Source organism: Fukomys damarensis, unplaced genomic scaffold (genome assembly GCF_012274545.1).
Source record: "Fukomys damarensis isolate Sample0158 unplaced genomic scaffold, DMR_v1.0_HiC HiC_scaffold_32, whole genome shotgun sequence".
Lineage (NCBI taxonomy): Eukaryota > Metazoa > Chordata > Mammalia > Rodentia > Bathyergidae > Fukomys > Fukomys damarensis.
The window spans coordinates 1,230,922-1,245,631 of record NW_022900944.1 but is presented as its reverse complement, the minus strand read 5'-3'; the positions used below and the strand labels follow the sequence as shown (position 1 = coordinate 1,245,631).

The window sequence follows — 14,710 nt, the reverse complement described above, 5'->3', positions numbered from 1 at the left end:
TTGATTTTTTTTTTAATCCTATGTCTTTGGCTATCATTATGTCCCACTGATGACTGTTAGAGCGGTATTTGTTAAATTTTACTCTAAGCCCGGCAATTTCAATTGGTATAACAAAGTAAATATAAAAGGAAGTAGTCTAACTCAGAGTAACAATACAAACAGGATAAATAAATAATTCCTAAAATATTTAACTATTTAACTTTAGGTAGAAATTAACTCAAGCTTTGTGCCTCACTTGGTCACAGTGTGGTTGCCTCCTCCTTTTAAGCTCCCTTTATGCCTTAAAGGTAAAAGACCTCCCTGGCATTTACATTATGGACAATTATTTCTCTCTATCCATGGCATGCTGCAATACAGGAAAGTCTGTGAGAAAGACTTAAACAAATCTGTAGGACTGCAACTGCAAATGTTGCAGAATATTAAAGATTGTATCTTTGGCAGCTCTTCATTGCCGTACTGGAACGTATGAGGCAGTGGAAGCTAATCCCTGTTGAATACCAGAGGGTACTGCCACACTCTTACTGTACATCTGCCTCACAGAATTGGATAGTGGAGTAATTACTGCTGAGACAAGCCTTTTCTGGAATATACACAATTAATTCTCCTGAAAATGAAGGAAAGTAGCTTGGCACTTTAATAATGTTTAAGTATACCTAATCTATTTCTTTTCTCTTCCTAATTATTCCTAAATATGATAAAGAAAGAGGATTTGAAAATACTTAACAGCTGTCTGTTTTTATGTAAATCATCCATACAGCTATAACGTTCTATCTTAAAATGACTGGCATGAAATAATACCATAAATTTTAAGAGAACGGAGCACAAGTCGGGAATTACTCTTAAGATGAATTCAAGATAGGATTTTTACACACAAGAATGTTTCTCTTATCAAGTAGGAATGATTCCATTTGTAAAGCTTTGAGGGTATACAATTTTATTCAATTTGAGTTCTGAATATATTTTATACTAATTCAAAATTACTCTTCTATCCAGATTGTCGATACAGTGCTGTTCAACTATATGCATTTCCTCCTCGATCTTTTATTTTTAGCTCCCTCTTTTTATTATTCATAGTAACCTGATTATACATAATGCTACACTTTCAGTTTTTCAACTGCTCTCAGTTTTTCAGAAATCATCAATTCTCCAAGCTCCTTCACGTAGTTCCACGCTACTCAAATGTTAACAAATGAGCTGAGAGCTTGACTCACACTCAAAGAAAGTAAATGGCATTCTAAAAGGCGGTTGAAAAATGTTTATATGTTGACTTACACTCAAGTAAGACTATAATTTTCAATATTTGATTTAATGGGAACCAGGAGGTTTAATAAAACAAAAATGAACATTGATTTTTTAATATTTCTTTTATGTGACCTGGTTGCTTGAGTTAATCTTCGAGTTAATAAAACAAAAATGAACATTGTTTTTTAACATTTCTTTCATGTGACCTGGAGGCTCGAGTTAATCTTCACCGGAGGAAAAAGAGTCAGCACACTCATACACCTGTTCTACGGAACATGTGGAGCAGATTTTTACTGCCTTCCTTCAGTGTAAAAAGAACTGATGATTAAATGACCGTTATGACATTAAAAATTATTCACAATGTCCCAAAAAATGCACCCATATAGTACTTTGTTTTATTAAACTGAATATAAATGTGATAATTAAAAGGTGATGTTTTAATAAACATAATATTGGTTTGAAAATATAGGAGTATATAAAAGATGTAATACAGGCAGCTACTAAGTCATGTCCCATGTAGGACAGAGGCTCTCACCGAGCACTGTCCTCAGTCCCTTTTTAAGATTTTTGCAATGGGGTCACTTACATTGCCAATCGCACAGAATGGGCTGTTTGCCATCTGTTTGTCTTCCTGGAGTTCTGGGATTAGAGGCACAATTACAGCTGGTTTCTTAGCTTGTTTCTAAATCCATTGTTGAACACTCTAACACTTAGTACCATACAGTTTAAAGACACAAACTGTGTTTAAAGTCAGCCAGAAAGGCTGCACACTGTTACAGACTTAATTCTCTTCAGAACAATTTATAGCTGATGCTCTTTATGTTTTATCTGTATAGCTGGATGTTCTTCTAGTAATCTTCTATGTAAAAATTCATTGTTCGTTTTAAAATGAGTAATAAAAATGTAAAAACTGAAATTTTAAAAATGTGTATGTGCATATAAAATGTAAAACACATTTATAACCTAGGATTAGTTAGATTTCAGACCCATATACAAGCTTTCTAGGAAGGATTCTCTTATAACTGATATTGTAGGATTCTGGTCCATAATAATAGTGACTACAGATGACTTGCACAGTTTGATTACTGTTCTACATGTTCTACAGCCAATGTACCCTCTTACTGATCAATTTAGGAACGTGGTAAAGGAAGTGGTAGCCACCTCTTGACAAATATGTTATCAAACAGATTATGAAACTAAACCTGGGAACTCTGGTTGTTTATGCTTTTTAAAAATCTTTATTCTAAGAGTTATAGTCTTAGATGAGATAATCTTACTTCTTCAAAAACGTATTTTTTAGAGACCCAGTCAAACTTTCCTCTTAAGCAGAAATATATATTTTATTTTGTAAATAAATATATGAATATAAGCCCTACTTGATGCCCTTCACTAAGTTCATCAAGAAAATGAATAAAAATGCCCAAAGGAGACAGTGTGAAAGGTGGAGTTCATAAAAGTTCAGAATAACAAACTACTGCAAATTAATTTTTTTCTAATATAATCAGCCTTACAATTTCATTTTTGGTAGTATAAAGGATAGGAATCCAAACCATTAGTAAAATAAAATAAAAAATTCCTAGCACGGCATGCTGACCCAAAACAAGGCAGTTAAATTTCACTCCTCACACCCAAAAGACTAACTAAAATCATTTTTATTCTGTGAATCACCTTTCATTTACTTAAAAATGTTTTGAAGCAACCTATACATAAATGCTGAAAATACTTTAATTTCTACTGTTGAATGGGGCACACTTTTCAACCTAAATGTAAAACCATAAGTAAGGTATCTGTAACCATTTGTAAGATTAATAATCACTTACAATACAATATCCATCCCACAAAACACAAGGATACATTTCATCATCAGTGTTTATGACAAACCTCTCAGATTTATTTCAGCGACATGAAGATAATGTTTACAATGTCCCTCAGTTTTATACTAGCAATAAAATTATGGCACATTCTTCAACATGACCTTCAAGAGATAACTGAGAAAATCTCTAAAACTTTCTCAAAGCAAGAAAAATATTTCTGTACTTTCTATCATTATGTTTAACAAAGTTAAATGTATACAAGCATTTTAAATAACTTACACTGTCATGGTTTCTTCCAATTAAGTATGCATGTGCTTACCTATTATGCTTAGACTTTTCTCAACTTAGTCCTTATGTTAAATATCTTAATCAAATCAAGGAGTAAAATCTCCAAATGCTTTGTGTTAAGTAGAAGGTTATAATTCTAACATTCAAAAATTCAAATATAACCTACATTTATGTGTATATATACTAATGTATATATACATATATATTATATATCAATCATATATATATATGAATCATAAAATATATTTATATACACTAATCATCAAATAAAACTTCCTGTAGGGCCAGAGATATAGCTCAGTGGTTCTGCCACCTGCCTCGCAAGTGCAAGGTTCTTAATTTGATCCCAGGTACCAAAAAAACTCAAAACAAAACAAAACAAAAAAACTTCCTGTTATTTCTTATTCTAAACATTAGTTCTGTTCCATTCCCTCGGTTAGTTAATATCCTCCCCAATCAACACGATATTGAATAATATTCTAGAGGTATATGTCACAATTTTTCATCTCATTTCCTACTCTGTTCTAAAAATTCATTGTTCTTAGCAATCATCTCGTTTAGTTTCTTATTTTTTGTCTTATTCTGAGGCTTTTCATGGACAAAAAAAAAAGAGAGATTACAACTGTTCAGGAAGAAGGGACATGTAAAGCTATAAGACCCCTCTTAATTTCATAAAAATACAGCTATATAAATTGTTCATGAAATTCACTACATTTTCAGTATTATGGTACTGTAGCTAGAGTGTGTCCTACAATATCCAAGTGTTGGACTAAAGTGGAATCTAAAGGGGGATGTTAGGTTTACTCATGAATTAATGCCAATGTACCAAGGACCTGAAGGACTTCATTCCTATTTCTCTGCTCTTCTGGCATCTGAGGCTATAGTGTCATTTCTCTCAGAAAGACACAGAGTTCAAAATGCCATTTTGGAATCAGAGCTGCCAGGCCCTAATCTGTTGGTGAGTTTTTCTTGGGCTCTATAGCCTCCAGATAGGTAATAATATATTTTAATTCTCTATGAATTACCTATTTTGCAGTATAATATAAAAGTAGAACAAAATGTAAAAGGCATGTGATGACACTTTTGAAAATTGAAGAATTAATAATGTGAAATAGGAAGTAAAGGGCTAAAGGTATAGGGAAAGAGGGAATGGTGGGGGAAAGGTAATAAGGGAGAGGAAAAAAATATGAGAAACTGAAAAAATAGAAATAAAGTGTTTGTAAATAGGGAGGGGAGGAGGGAGTGAAGGGAGGGCAGGGGCAAGGGGAAAAAATGAGAACCAAGACCTGTCATGTGAAGGTACAAGATCCCAGTAATGAATGTAACTGTACTGTATACCTAGATTGTACCAATAAACTCAATAAAAAAAAAAGACAATTGAAGAAACCAGGCCTGATAAGAGAAAAACACCTATATTTGACAAGCTGAGTAATTAGGGTTAGCTGCGAGAGTCACCTCATAGAAACCCATATCCTGACATTTTGGATCACTGTATTGACTCGACTTCTTTTCAAGTAATAGCAAGGCCATAAGAAGATAGAAAACTACCTGTATTGCTCTATTTCTTATTTAGTCTTCCAAGTCAATGCAAAGTTGGTCAAACATGGTATATGCCTGTGAGTTTTGTGCAATACGGCTGCCAATGAATTCCTGCCAAGTACACTGGTGGAGATAAAGAGGGCAATTGAGCAGAACTGAGTTTGGGTTCGCTTGTTAGAAAGTATGTGAAGAAAGACCCTCAAAATAAGATGGTATAATGAATACAATTCCCTGTGTCATCCTCTCTCAACACCAGGTAGATTACTTTTGAGCTGAAGCTAGACTGGGAAGGTAAGGCTTGGAAGGACATACAAAAGACTTCAAGTTCCCATGGTGCTGGGAGAAAACAGAAGCTCAAGACTTTGCTGTTTTGGGGACTAAACTAGTCCCACTAGACCTGAAGTGAAAATTCCTGGATGGTGATGGACAATACAATTTCTAGAAAGAGATTTATGTGGAAATATATTACCTTGCATAGAAGAGTAACAATTTCTTCAATTTTTTATCTAAAGTAGATCTGCAGAGTATTTCCGGCTAAAATAAACTGCCGCACAATCTCCTGGGTTGACTGGAGGTATAGTAACATTGACAGCTGCACAGACTTCCTGGTGTCACAAAAATTTGAGGACCAGTATCTTTCAAGTCTGTTCACTGTCAAAGCATTAGAGGTAGATTTTGTATCTTTGGCATTCTGTGGGTTAAGTCTTCAAAATTTTGTGCCTTAGTACTAATGATGAAAAGAAACGAATAAGCAAAAGAAAATGTCAGTGCATCTTAAGAGGACCAAAGACCCTAGGAAAGAACAAGAAACATGTATGGGCAGGTTCCATCAAGTACAGCAGAAATGCTACAGAAGTTAGACGGTGAATCAACAACAAAATATAATGAGGATATTTTAGAGGTTATAATTAAAGTCCTAAATTATTTTCTGGAGTAAAAAAGTGATTTCTTTTACTACTAAGAAAGAAAAATAAAAGGGATTTAAAGATCAAATTGACAAAACAAATATAAAAATAACAAGAGTTTAGGAGAAAAAGAGTTATATTATTTAAAGGAAAACTTGAATGAGCTGGATTACTGAGTACTCCCTATATCTGAGGAAGTAAAACAGTGAAATCTACCTAGCTAAATCATGAAAAAAAAAAATGGCCCACACAGTGCCTGAATTTCTAATCAGTGGCATCTTATCTATTAAGAAAAGAGGATCTCAGCTGAAAAAGAAGATGGTATCTGTATTAGTTAGCTCAAGATGCCATAATGAAATGCTGCAGGCTGGGTGGATTCAACAACAGACATTTATTTCTCACAGTTCTGGAGGTTTATGTAAGAGCAGGGGCGAGGCTCTACTGAGGGCTTTTCCCAGCTTGCAGACAGTTGCTTCTCTGCGTGCTCACAAGCCCTTTGAAGTTGGGGGTGGGAGAGGTCTTTCTCTTCTAAATCCACCAACCCTTCTTATCAGCATTAGAAAATACTGCCTACATAACCTACTTCACATAAATAAGACCTGCAATGCCCTTCACTATACCTTGTAGCAATGCAGAAGGGATCTGGTTCTATTATAGAACAATCATGGGTAGGTGTCCCGTGCAGTGAAACTCCTGCTTCACCTTTACAATTAATGCCACCATTTCTGGATGCAGGGTCCATTTCTTGTTTCCCAGAATGAGCCGACCCATTACAAATGCCACCCAGGATGCTATGATATGGACATAATAAAATATCTGCAAATGATTCTTTTTTATCAGTCAAACCCCAATAAAATGTACCAAGGTGAGTCATGTGTGAAAACATCATACAGCCAAGCATGGTGGCTCATGCCTGTAATCCCAGCACTCCGGAGGCTGAGGCAGGAAGATCACTGTGAATTTGAGACCAGACTAGGCTACACAGTGAGTTCCAGGTCAGTCTCAACTACATAGTGAGACCCCCGTCTCAAACAAACAAACAAAAAACCTCATACATAGTAATTTCTTGAATTATTCCTAAGAGTGCAACCTACTTCATATCTTCCTCATGAAAAATATCAGGAAGGGATAAATTGAAAGCATGTCTATAAAATACACTCACATTAAAAATGCACTTAATAAATGTAGTTTGTCCAAATAATAAATACATAACCTAAAAATCGAAATTATTTTGAGTTTACACTGTACTTATGCTTTGTGAAATATACCCAGCAAGCAAGGAGTGTTGGAGCAAAGTAACAGTTCTGGAATCATATAGTAGACAAAGAGTGTTAATTTTTGAAATGTGCCTTTGGTATCTGAAAATGAAATATAATAGAACTCTTACTACAACTCTACTTGCTAACATTAAAAGGCACCAGGACAGTAAGCGTTGACTGAACTGTGCCCTCCTCCATGCAGTACTGATGCCTTAGCCCCCTAACAGGATGGTTTTGGAAAAGGGACTTTAGGCTGGGTAGATAAAAGGTAATAGGTGGGGCCCTCACAATGGGATTCTAGAAGGACACAACAGAGAACTTGCCATCTCGGTCTTGTACCACAGGCCTGAAGAAAGGAAGGGGAACATATATGGAGCACAGTAGGAATACATATGGACTATGTCTGGTCGGGAACGCAGTCCTAACCAGAACCTGCCAGAACCCCACAGTGGGACCACAATTTAATCCAGTACCGTAACATCAGTGCTTCCTAACTAGGGACAGCGTTGTCCCCAGGGAGCACTGACAGGGACTGCAGGGTATGAGCAGCACCTGGTAAACAGTTCCAGGGCTGCTGCTCAACACCCGCTGTGCACAGCACAGCCAGCTATTGTGAGTGTCGCCAGTGCTGCTCCTGAGAAATCCTGCCCTGAAAATGAAGGAACAACTGCAAAAGCTGCACTTGAAATTCTGTTTTGGCCTGATGCCATCCTATCGCTAATTAATATTTGACAAATGAAGTTATCAAGGTGAGGCTAAATAAACAACATCAAAAATTATTAAAAAATAAAACTTTCTTAATCGTTGAATATAAAGCATTTGTTGGTAAAACTACATCTAAGTCTGTTGTCCTGTGCACATCTAAATACATTTTCTTATCATAACAGCAGCAGCTGAGAAATGAGAAACTCACAAGTTAGGGAAACGACACTAGTTCTTTTCAGTTGCTTGCAGATTTTCATTTGCTAAGTTAATTTTTTATTTTCATTGGTTCATGTTTGCAGCACATAATGATGACCCTCCTCGTGGAGAACTGGTACACACAAACAACACATCATTCCCTTTCCCTTCCCCTCTCTCCACTTCTTGGTCTCCTACCTCTTTATTTCCTATTACATATCTTTCATTTTTCTCTTTATTTATATTTTGGATTTCGCCTATAAGGAAAACCATGCAATATTATTTCATTTAAAATTATGGTCTCGAGGTGCGCCCATTTTCCTTCAAATGGCTCCACATGTTCCTTCTCCGACAGTGTAGGACTCCACTCGGTGTACCACAGATTGTAATCCTGATGTAGCTATTACGAATTGTCCTGCTATAAATATTGGTATGCTATTCTAAACGATCACAGATTACAAATATATATTATAATAAGTCACAGCTAAACAAACTTCTTTAGTTACTTAAAATGTTCAATTTTAGGTAAAGTATGACTATAAAGTTTAATCACCATCACGACACAAGAGACCACAAATTCCTTCTTGTCAGGATCAGAAGTATTCAGGACCTGCATTTTCCATGAATCCAAGTGGTTTGCATTTTCCTATGTGATGGCAACCTTTACAAGCACTCTAAGTCAAGTTGTAATACTGTCTTCTTAATTTTAATCGTTTTCTTCTCTCTTAAGTTCATAAATCATAACTTATACTCTTTCCACCTTAATGGCAGTCTTCTACCCAACAAAGTAAACTGTAGTTTTGAAAGTTAACATTCTTTCCTTGTTAAAACAGTACAGCTGATTACCCAAACAACATAGCACAGAAATTAAAATGGTACCAGGTTATTTGGGAAATTTTAGAGGCTAATGCACCAATTTGGGTAATTCAAGTTTTTTAAAAAAGGAACAAAATTAAAAAAAAAAATTCTCATGCCTCACATTACTTTATCACCAATATAAGACATGTTTTACAGGGAGGGGCACTGGATTACTTAAATTACAGCTATGAAACATTTTCTCCAGAGCAGTAATTTCCTCTCATCTCATTTAACAAGTGAAAAGTGTGATTTCTTATACATGTTCTGTTTTAAATCTGATCCCAACTACCACTGAGAGGAAAAATGAATACTTCTTTCTGAGACAATTATCAAAATAAGCACTCTCTGGCAAAGTGAATGAGTAGATACTCTGCTTTGTTAAAACTAATAATTCCATTCTTGAATAAATATCAATAAATATTTAGCCTTAAAATAGCCTGAAAAACCCAAAGTCATATCTGCATGCCCCCTGAACAAACCTGCATTACATAATATATACCAAGAGGGCTACATAAATATAAACGTTTTTATTATGTAACATATAAAATTTGAATTACAAATATCACATATTTATAAAAGGTTATTTTGAGTAAAGTAAGACATGTTCTTTCTTGTCTTTAATATTATTGTTACTTTAATTACTCATTTACAGGTCTTTTACCACCACGATAATATGCTCATGGGACAAATAGAATCAAGCAATCATACAAAAGTCTACAAAATGGTCAAGGTGAATAAAAACATTGGCAGTCATCAATAACACTGCCCTACATTTGTGTAATATTTATTGATGTCTTGGGTTCTCAGAAACGTGGTACTCTATAAAGTATGTTTCATTATTTACTCATATCTAATAATATCATTCTTAATGTCAGACCTGAAATAATTATAAAGAATATTTTTTACTAGAATTTGAGTTTTGATCATGATAATGACTCAGACTATCTTTTATTTTATAGTATTTGCTTAATTAGTAAGAATTCGTCACGTATTTTTAAAAATTTATTCTTTAAAATTTTATGTTACAGTATTATGCTTTTGCATGTATATCCAGAGTATACATATCTTATTGTAAACTACATTCTTACACATTTATACAGTGAAAACACAGAAAATAATACCGCTGTGCTTCCTGTTACCCACCAAATATGTTTTCACATTAGAAAGATATACTTTCTTACAATCTTTATGATGGCATATAAAATAACCACATCCAAAAATATGAATGATATACATTCTATAATTTATAAGTTTTTCTATAATTTGAGAATTATACAGCTATTAAAAACTGCATTTTGATCCCTTTATGAAAATAAAAAGAAAAATCCATTTTTTATGGAAGATTATCAAGTCCTTTGCTTTATAATATACGATTCTGCCTCTAGGCATAGCAGTACATAGACAATTCAGGCATTTTCTACAATATAACATAAACATTACATTTAGGATTCTTGATCAAAATAAATCTGTTTGTAGAATTATATAATTTTTACTCAGTAAAGCATTCCCTCTACTCTCCAGAATGCCAAAGTTAAAATTTTACATTACTGTAGGATTATCAAAATGATAATCATATTTAATCTTTAACAACATTTATAATAATAATATCAATGTTGCCAGGTAAGGATTTGTAGAAAAAAATCTGCAAAGAAACTACATTCTGTGGGTCAAATATTGTCACTTACCAGCTCTTCCTGCAGTTGGGAAATGAGTTCGTCCCTCTCTTTGAGTTGTAGCTTCAGCAGAGAACATTCATCTTTCATTATATCCTGCAAAAACATTGAAGAGACAGTAGACTGAGCTTAGCCCTGTCACTCTATTCTTTATAATAAAGTCAGCTTCACAGAGTGGGAGGTTACTGCATCTGACTAACAAAACTCAACTTTCTTCAACACTATGACATTTTTCATACTATATTCTAAGCTGCCAAAAAATAATCTAATTAATTCAAAATGTAATTCTATATCCATAATTTTTGTCTATGTTGTTTTTAAAAACGTGTTGATATTCATTTGTCCATTGTGTTGCCTAAGAACAACAAGCAAGGTTCTTTCCTCTCATTTTTATGCATACATAATCAATGGAATAGAAGAGACATTTTATATAACGTTTCTTCCCACTATCATTAAATATGAATTCTCAAACCAATGGCGTTGGTATAGTCTAATCACCAATGATGGCCCCATGCCATTCGATTCTCTCACTAGGAATCTTAGGGCATTTAATCTTCTCACCTTGTTGGGCGATCTCAGCTATGGCCTCGATGTCCAGAACACATCAACTCCGTGCTCTTTAGTACTTTACGCTGGAAACTCTCAGACACAACTACTTAACCAAGAATTTCCTGTCTTCTAAGCTGCAGCTCATAAAAGCAAGTAGTCCCTGATCAACACTCAGCATTTTTCTACAGACCAGTGGACTCAACATTCAGCTCACCATCTTCTTCCCTCACCTGAAGAGTTCATCTCTGCTTATTTCCTCTATAATCTGTCTTAGAAAATAATAACCAGGAAGTTTCCAATACTACCCAGGCTGAAGAAAATCTCTTTAACTTCTATCACATTTGTAGTTTTTGGACTTGATACTTCTATTTCCTCTTTGATTTTCTTCAATAACTCAATGTTTCTTATTCAAATATCTGCAATAATTTCTAAATTGGTTTTCACTATTTCTACCTCTATTAACACTGTATCATCCAGAGAGATCTTTCTAAATTGAAATTAATTCAGATCCTTCCTATTTTAACAAGTAATCACTTCTTCAGGACCAAAAAGAGCTGATATTCCTTATGATAGCATATTGTACCCTTTAGTATCTGTTACTTACACATTTTAGAAGGTGCAAAGTTTTATGTCTCCGGTTTCAAACATGTACATCTCTGGGTTTCACTGCTTCCTACTCATTATGTCCTTTTATCTCTCACAAAGTCTTATGCTCTGGGATGAATCTCAAGAATCTCCCCTTATCCAACCAGGAAGGTTTCTTTTACTGGCTGAGTTGTAGTCCTTTGGGTAGGGAGAAGCTACATAGCATCGGAACCGTACATTATCTCACACAAAACTTCTTGCACTGCTTGCTTATACCCCGATGTCATTAGACTACTCTGCCCCCTCCTCACTCGTGTACACAGATTGTATTTCATTTTTATACCATTAGTATCAGACATCATTGACAAATTCATGTTTCCTTTCCATAAAATTGCCAAATCAAACTGTGAATCTTAGAATTGCCACAGTCTTCCTCTGCCAACAAGAGAAAGCATCTAAAGAATCAGAGAATAGAGAATACTTGTCTGTTCTCACTCTCATGCTGTTATCCATCTCTACAGTGAACGATCCACCAATATCAGCTCTAATGTATTAATACCTCTTTTGCTTATCACCAGCTCACTGGGAGATGTTAATACCTGCTTGTTCTTTATCTTTTAGTAGTCTTATTTCTTCCCTAAACCATGACTTCACAGAAAGAGTTAATATCCAGTATTTTTAAAGCTTATGCTTATAGATTCTAGGTATTATTCATGATAGCAAAAGGTTTAACCTTTTCTATATAACAAAGGAAAGATTAGCAAATTTAGGAGGCAGGTAAGAAAATAATAGTGTTTCTCTGGATCAGGGAGATCTAGGATAAAATTCCTGATATCACAAGTAACTGGCCATGTAGCCCTGCACTAATCACTTAACTTCTTTGAGCCCATGAACATTTCTGGGGAGGCTGATGATGACAGGAGACTAGAAACTACATGACAAAACAACTATTGTAGCCTTTTAGTCCTAGATATTTTTATGTTTCACTTAAGAAAAGTTAATTCCCTTTGTAAAACAAAAGGTTTTCGTAGCTTGGTTCTCCATGAATTGGTGTTAAGGGTGCAAGAAATTTTGTAGAAGGGGAAAAAAGAGAAACATGGAAATAAAAAAGGAGGACCGAGATTAGCTGATGGACAGTATGACTTTGTTCATACGGACAAATTCTCTGCTACGCAGCTACACAAGGCTCACTGAACAGAGCCAGGAGTGTCTGTTGGATGAACCACAGTCTGAAGGGGAATTACGAGGGTGCCTAAGGAAGAGCTGGCCTGTAGCCTCCTCTACTCTAACTCAGTCACCCAGGGGAGACTGTGCACATCAGCTGCAGGGCCAAGGCAGATCCTAAAGGAGAAGCCAGCAAGAAATAACCAGCTCTGGGCGGTGCATCCGTTACTGAAGTTGCATCTTGGAGTCGGTCTGTATCCACTGCAACTGTTTTTCTTTAACTGATTATCAACAGTATTTAAATGAATTAAATAGTATTTGGTTGGATGCTAAGTAATTTCAAATGGAAGATGTGTTAATGTTGTAGTTTCTGGGAATTTTAAAAGTAACTTAGTTTCTTAAAAATATGCTCACTTTAAAATTTTCACATTCTACTCCTGGGGAAATATTTCAAGAGTTTCATAATTTCATAGCTTTACATTAGGCCTTTACATTTATTTACAGAACCGCACACACTAAATAACATTTGCCATCAAAAGACAATTTAGCAAAGCCTGGGTACAAATGACTTTGCAAGTCAAATTAGCTATGTAGCAGCACTTTTCTTTCATTTTTATATATACATGTACCAACATTTAAATTAGGACCTAACACAGAAGATACAAGCCTTTGAACAACACTTTGAGATGAAAATTGATAGCAATATTCTTACTGTATCTGCAAACCTTTGTATTTCAGTTGGCAAGATGATTTATGGACTCTGAAATTGTATAGATGTTTAGAATTGAACGAACTTTAATAATCTTCAATTTCAAAGTAAGATTATTGCATTGACCTGTAGGCTAATGTAACCAATTTAACTTGTCATTTTTAAAATGCACATTATTCATAGAAAAACATGTTAATAACGGTGATACCTGGCTTCTCATTCAAGTATAATTAATTATTAGGACTACAATTCAGTTCTATTACTCCTTTGGCAATAATTATGCACAAATATTGAAGCTGGGGTGGTAGATTGTTTCTGTTGAAAGCTCGAGCTTAGTGCCTCTCTCCTGGGTCCCGCAGTCTCACTAACTTGCAGGTCTAACAGCAGGTGATGGAAGTAGCTCCATGACCCTCAGGATTCAGCTACCAAAGCTGTTTCAGCTTCTGCAGTGGTCTCTTTGAATGGATCCTCTCGGGTCATCCCTTTGCAGAGAAGCCGGCGAACATGCTAAGAGGGGCAGAGCACGCAGAGTTTCCAGTGACCGCTCCCAAAGAACACCGGCATCAAGTACCAGCCGTGGGGAGGAACCGTCACAGAAATCCAGCCCTGGAGAATCTTCAGTGAAGTGGCCGCAGCCCCAGCCAGCACCTCAGTTCACCTAAGAAACCCAAGACTACAATTCCCTGGTGCAATCATTTCAAAATTCTTAACTTACAAAATTATAAATAAAATAAGTACTAGTTTTGAGCAACTACGTCTTGGAATTATTTGTTATAGAAATCACCAGAGCATAATAGTCAAACCCCGACTTATAATTGGATTTAATATAAATTGTGACATATGGAAAAAAAAGTGTATTGCTAATTTTAAAACAAACGTGATTTAATTTTTCATTTTGTGCTTTAAGCTTGTTACATTCTTGAATGATCATGAAATACTGCATCTCAAGAAAATCAGGACTATGTATCTTTGTTCCACATAACTTATGAGGAAATTTGAATATGGATTCATAAGTCACTTTATTCAAGTATTATTATAGAAATTTGGAGAGTTAGAGCCAGATACCCAGAAATTTTGGTAATTTGTTTGAAATTCTGTTTTCTAATGCTGTTCCCATGGCTTTTATAATATACTTTTGCCTGTAATTAGAATCACCTAATTGTTTCAAACTATAATGTGAACAGAAATGAACTGTCAAAAAGAAGTAACATGAAATATACTAATT

General features: G+C 35.0%; 1 protein-coding gene across 1 annotated transcript in view; it reads right to left on the bottom strand.

Moving 5' to 3' along the window:
- Ccser1 (coiled-coil serine rich protein 1) overlaps window positions 1-14,710 on the bottom strand; it is a 680,778-nt gene that overhangs the window by 511,057 nt on the left and 155,011 nt on the right. The window contains exon 4 of the mRNA XM_033757757.1: window positions 10,491-10,574. Within this exon, the coding sequence (XP_033613648.1) occupies window positions 10,491-10,574 (84 nt within the window). The remainder of the gene's footprint in view (window positions 1-10,490; window positions 10,575-14,710) is intronic.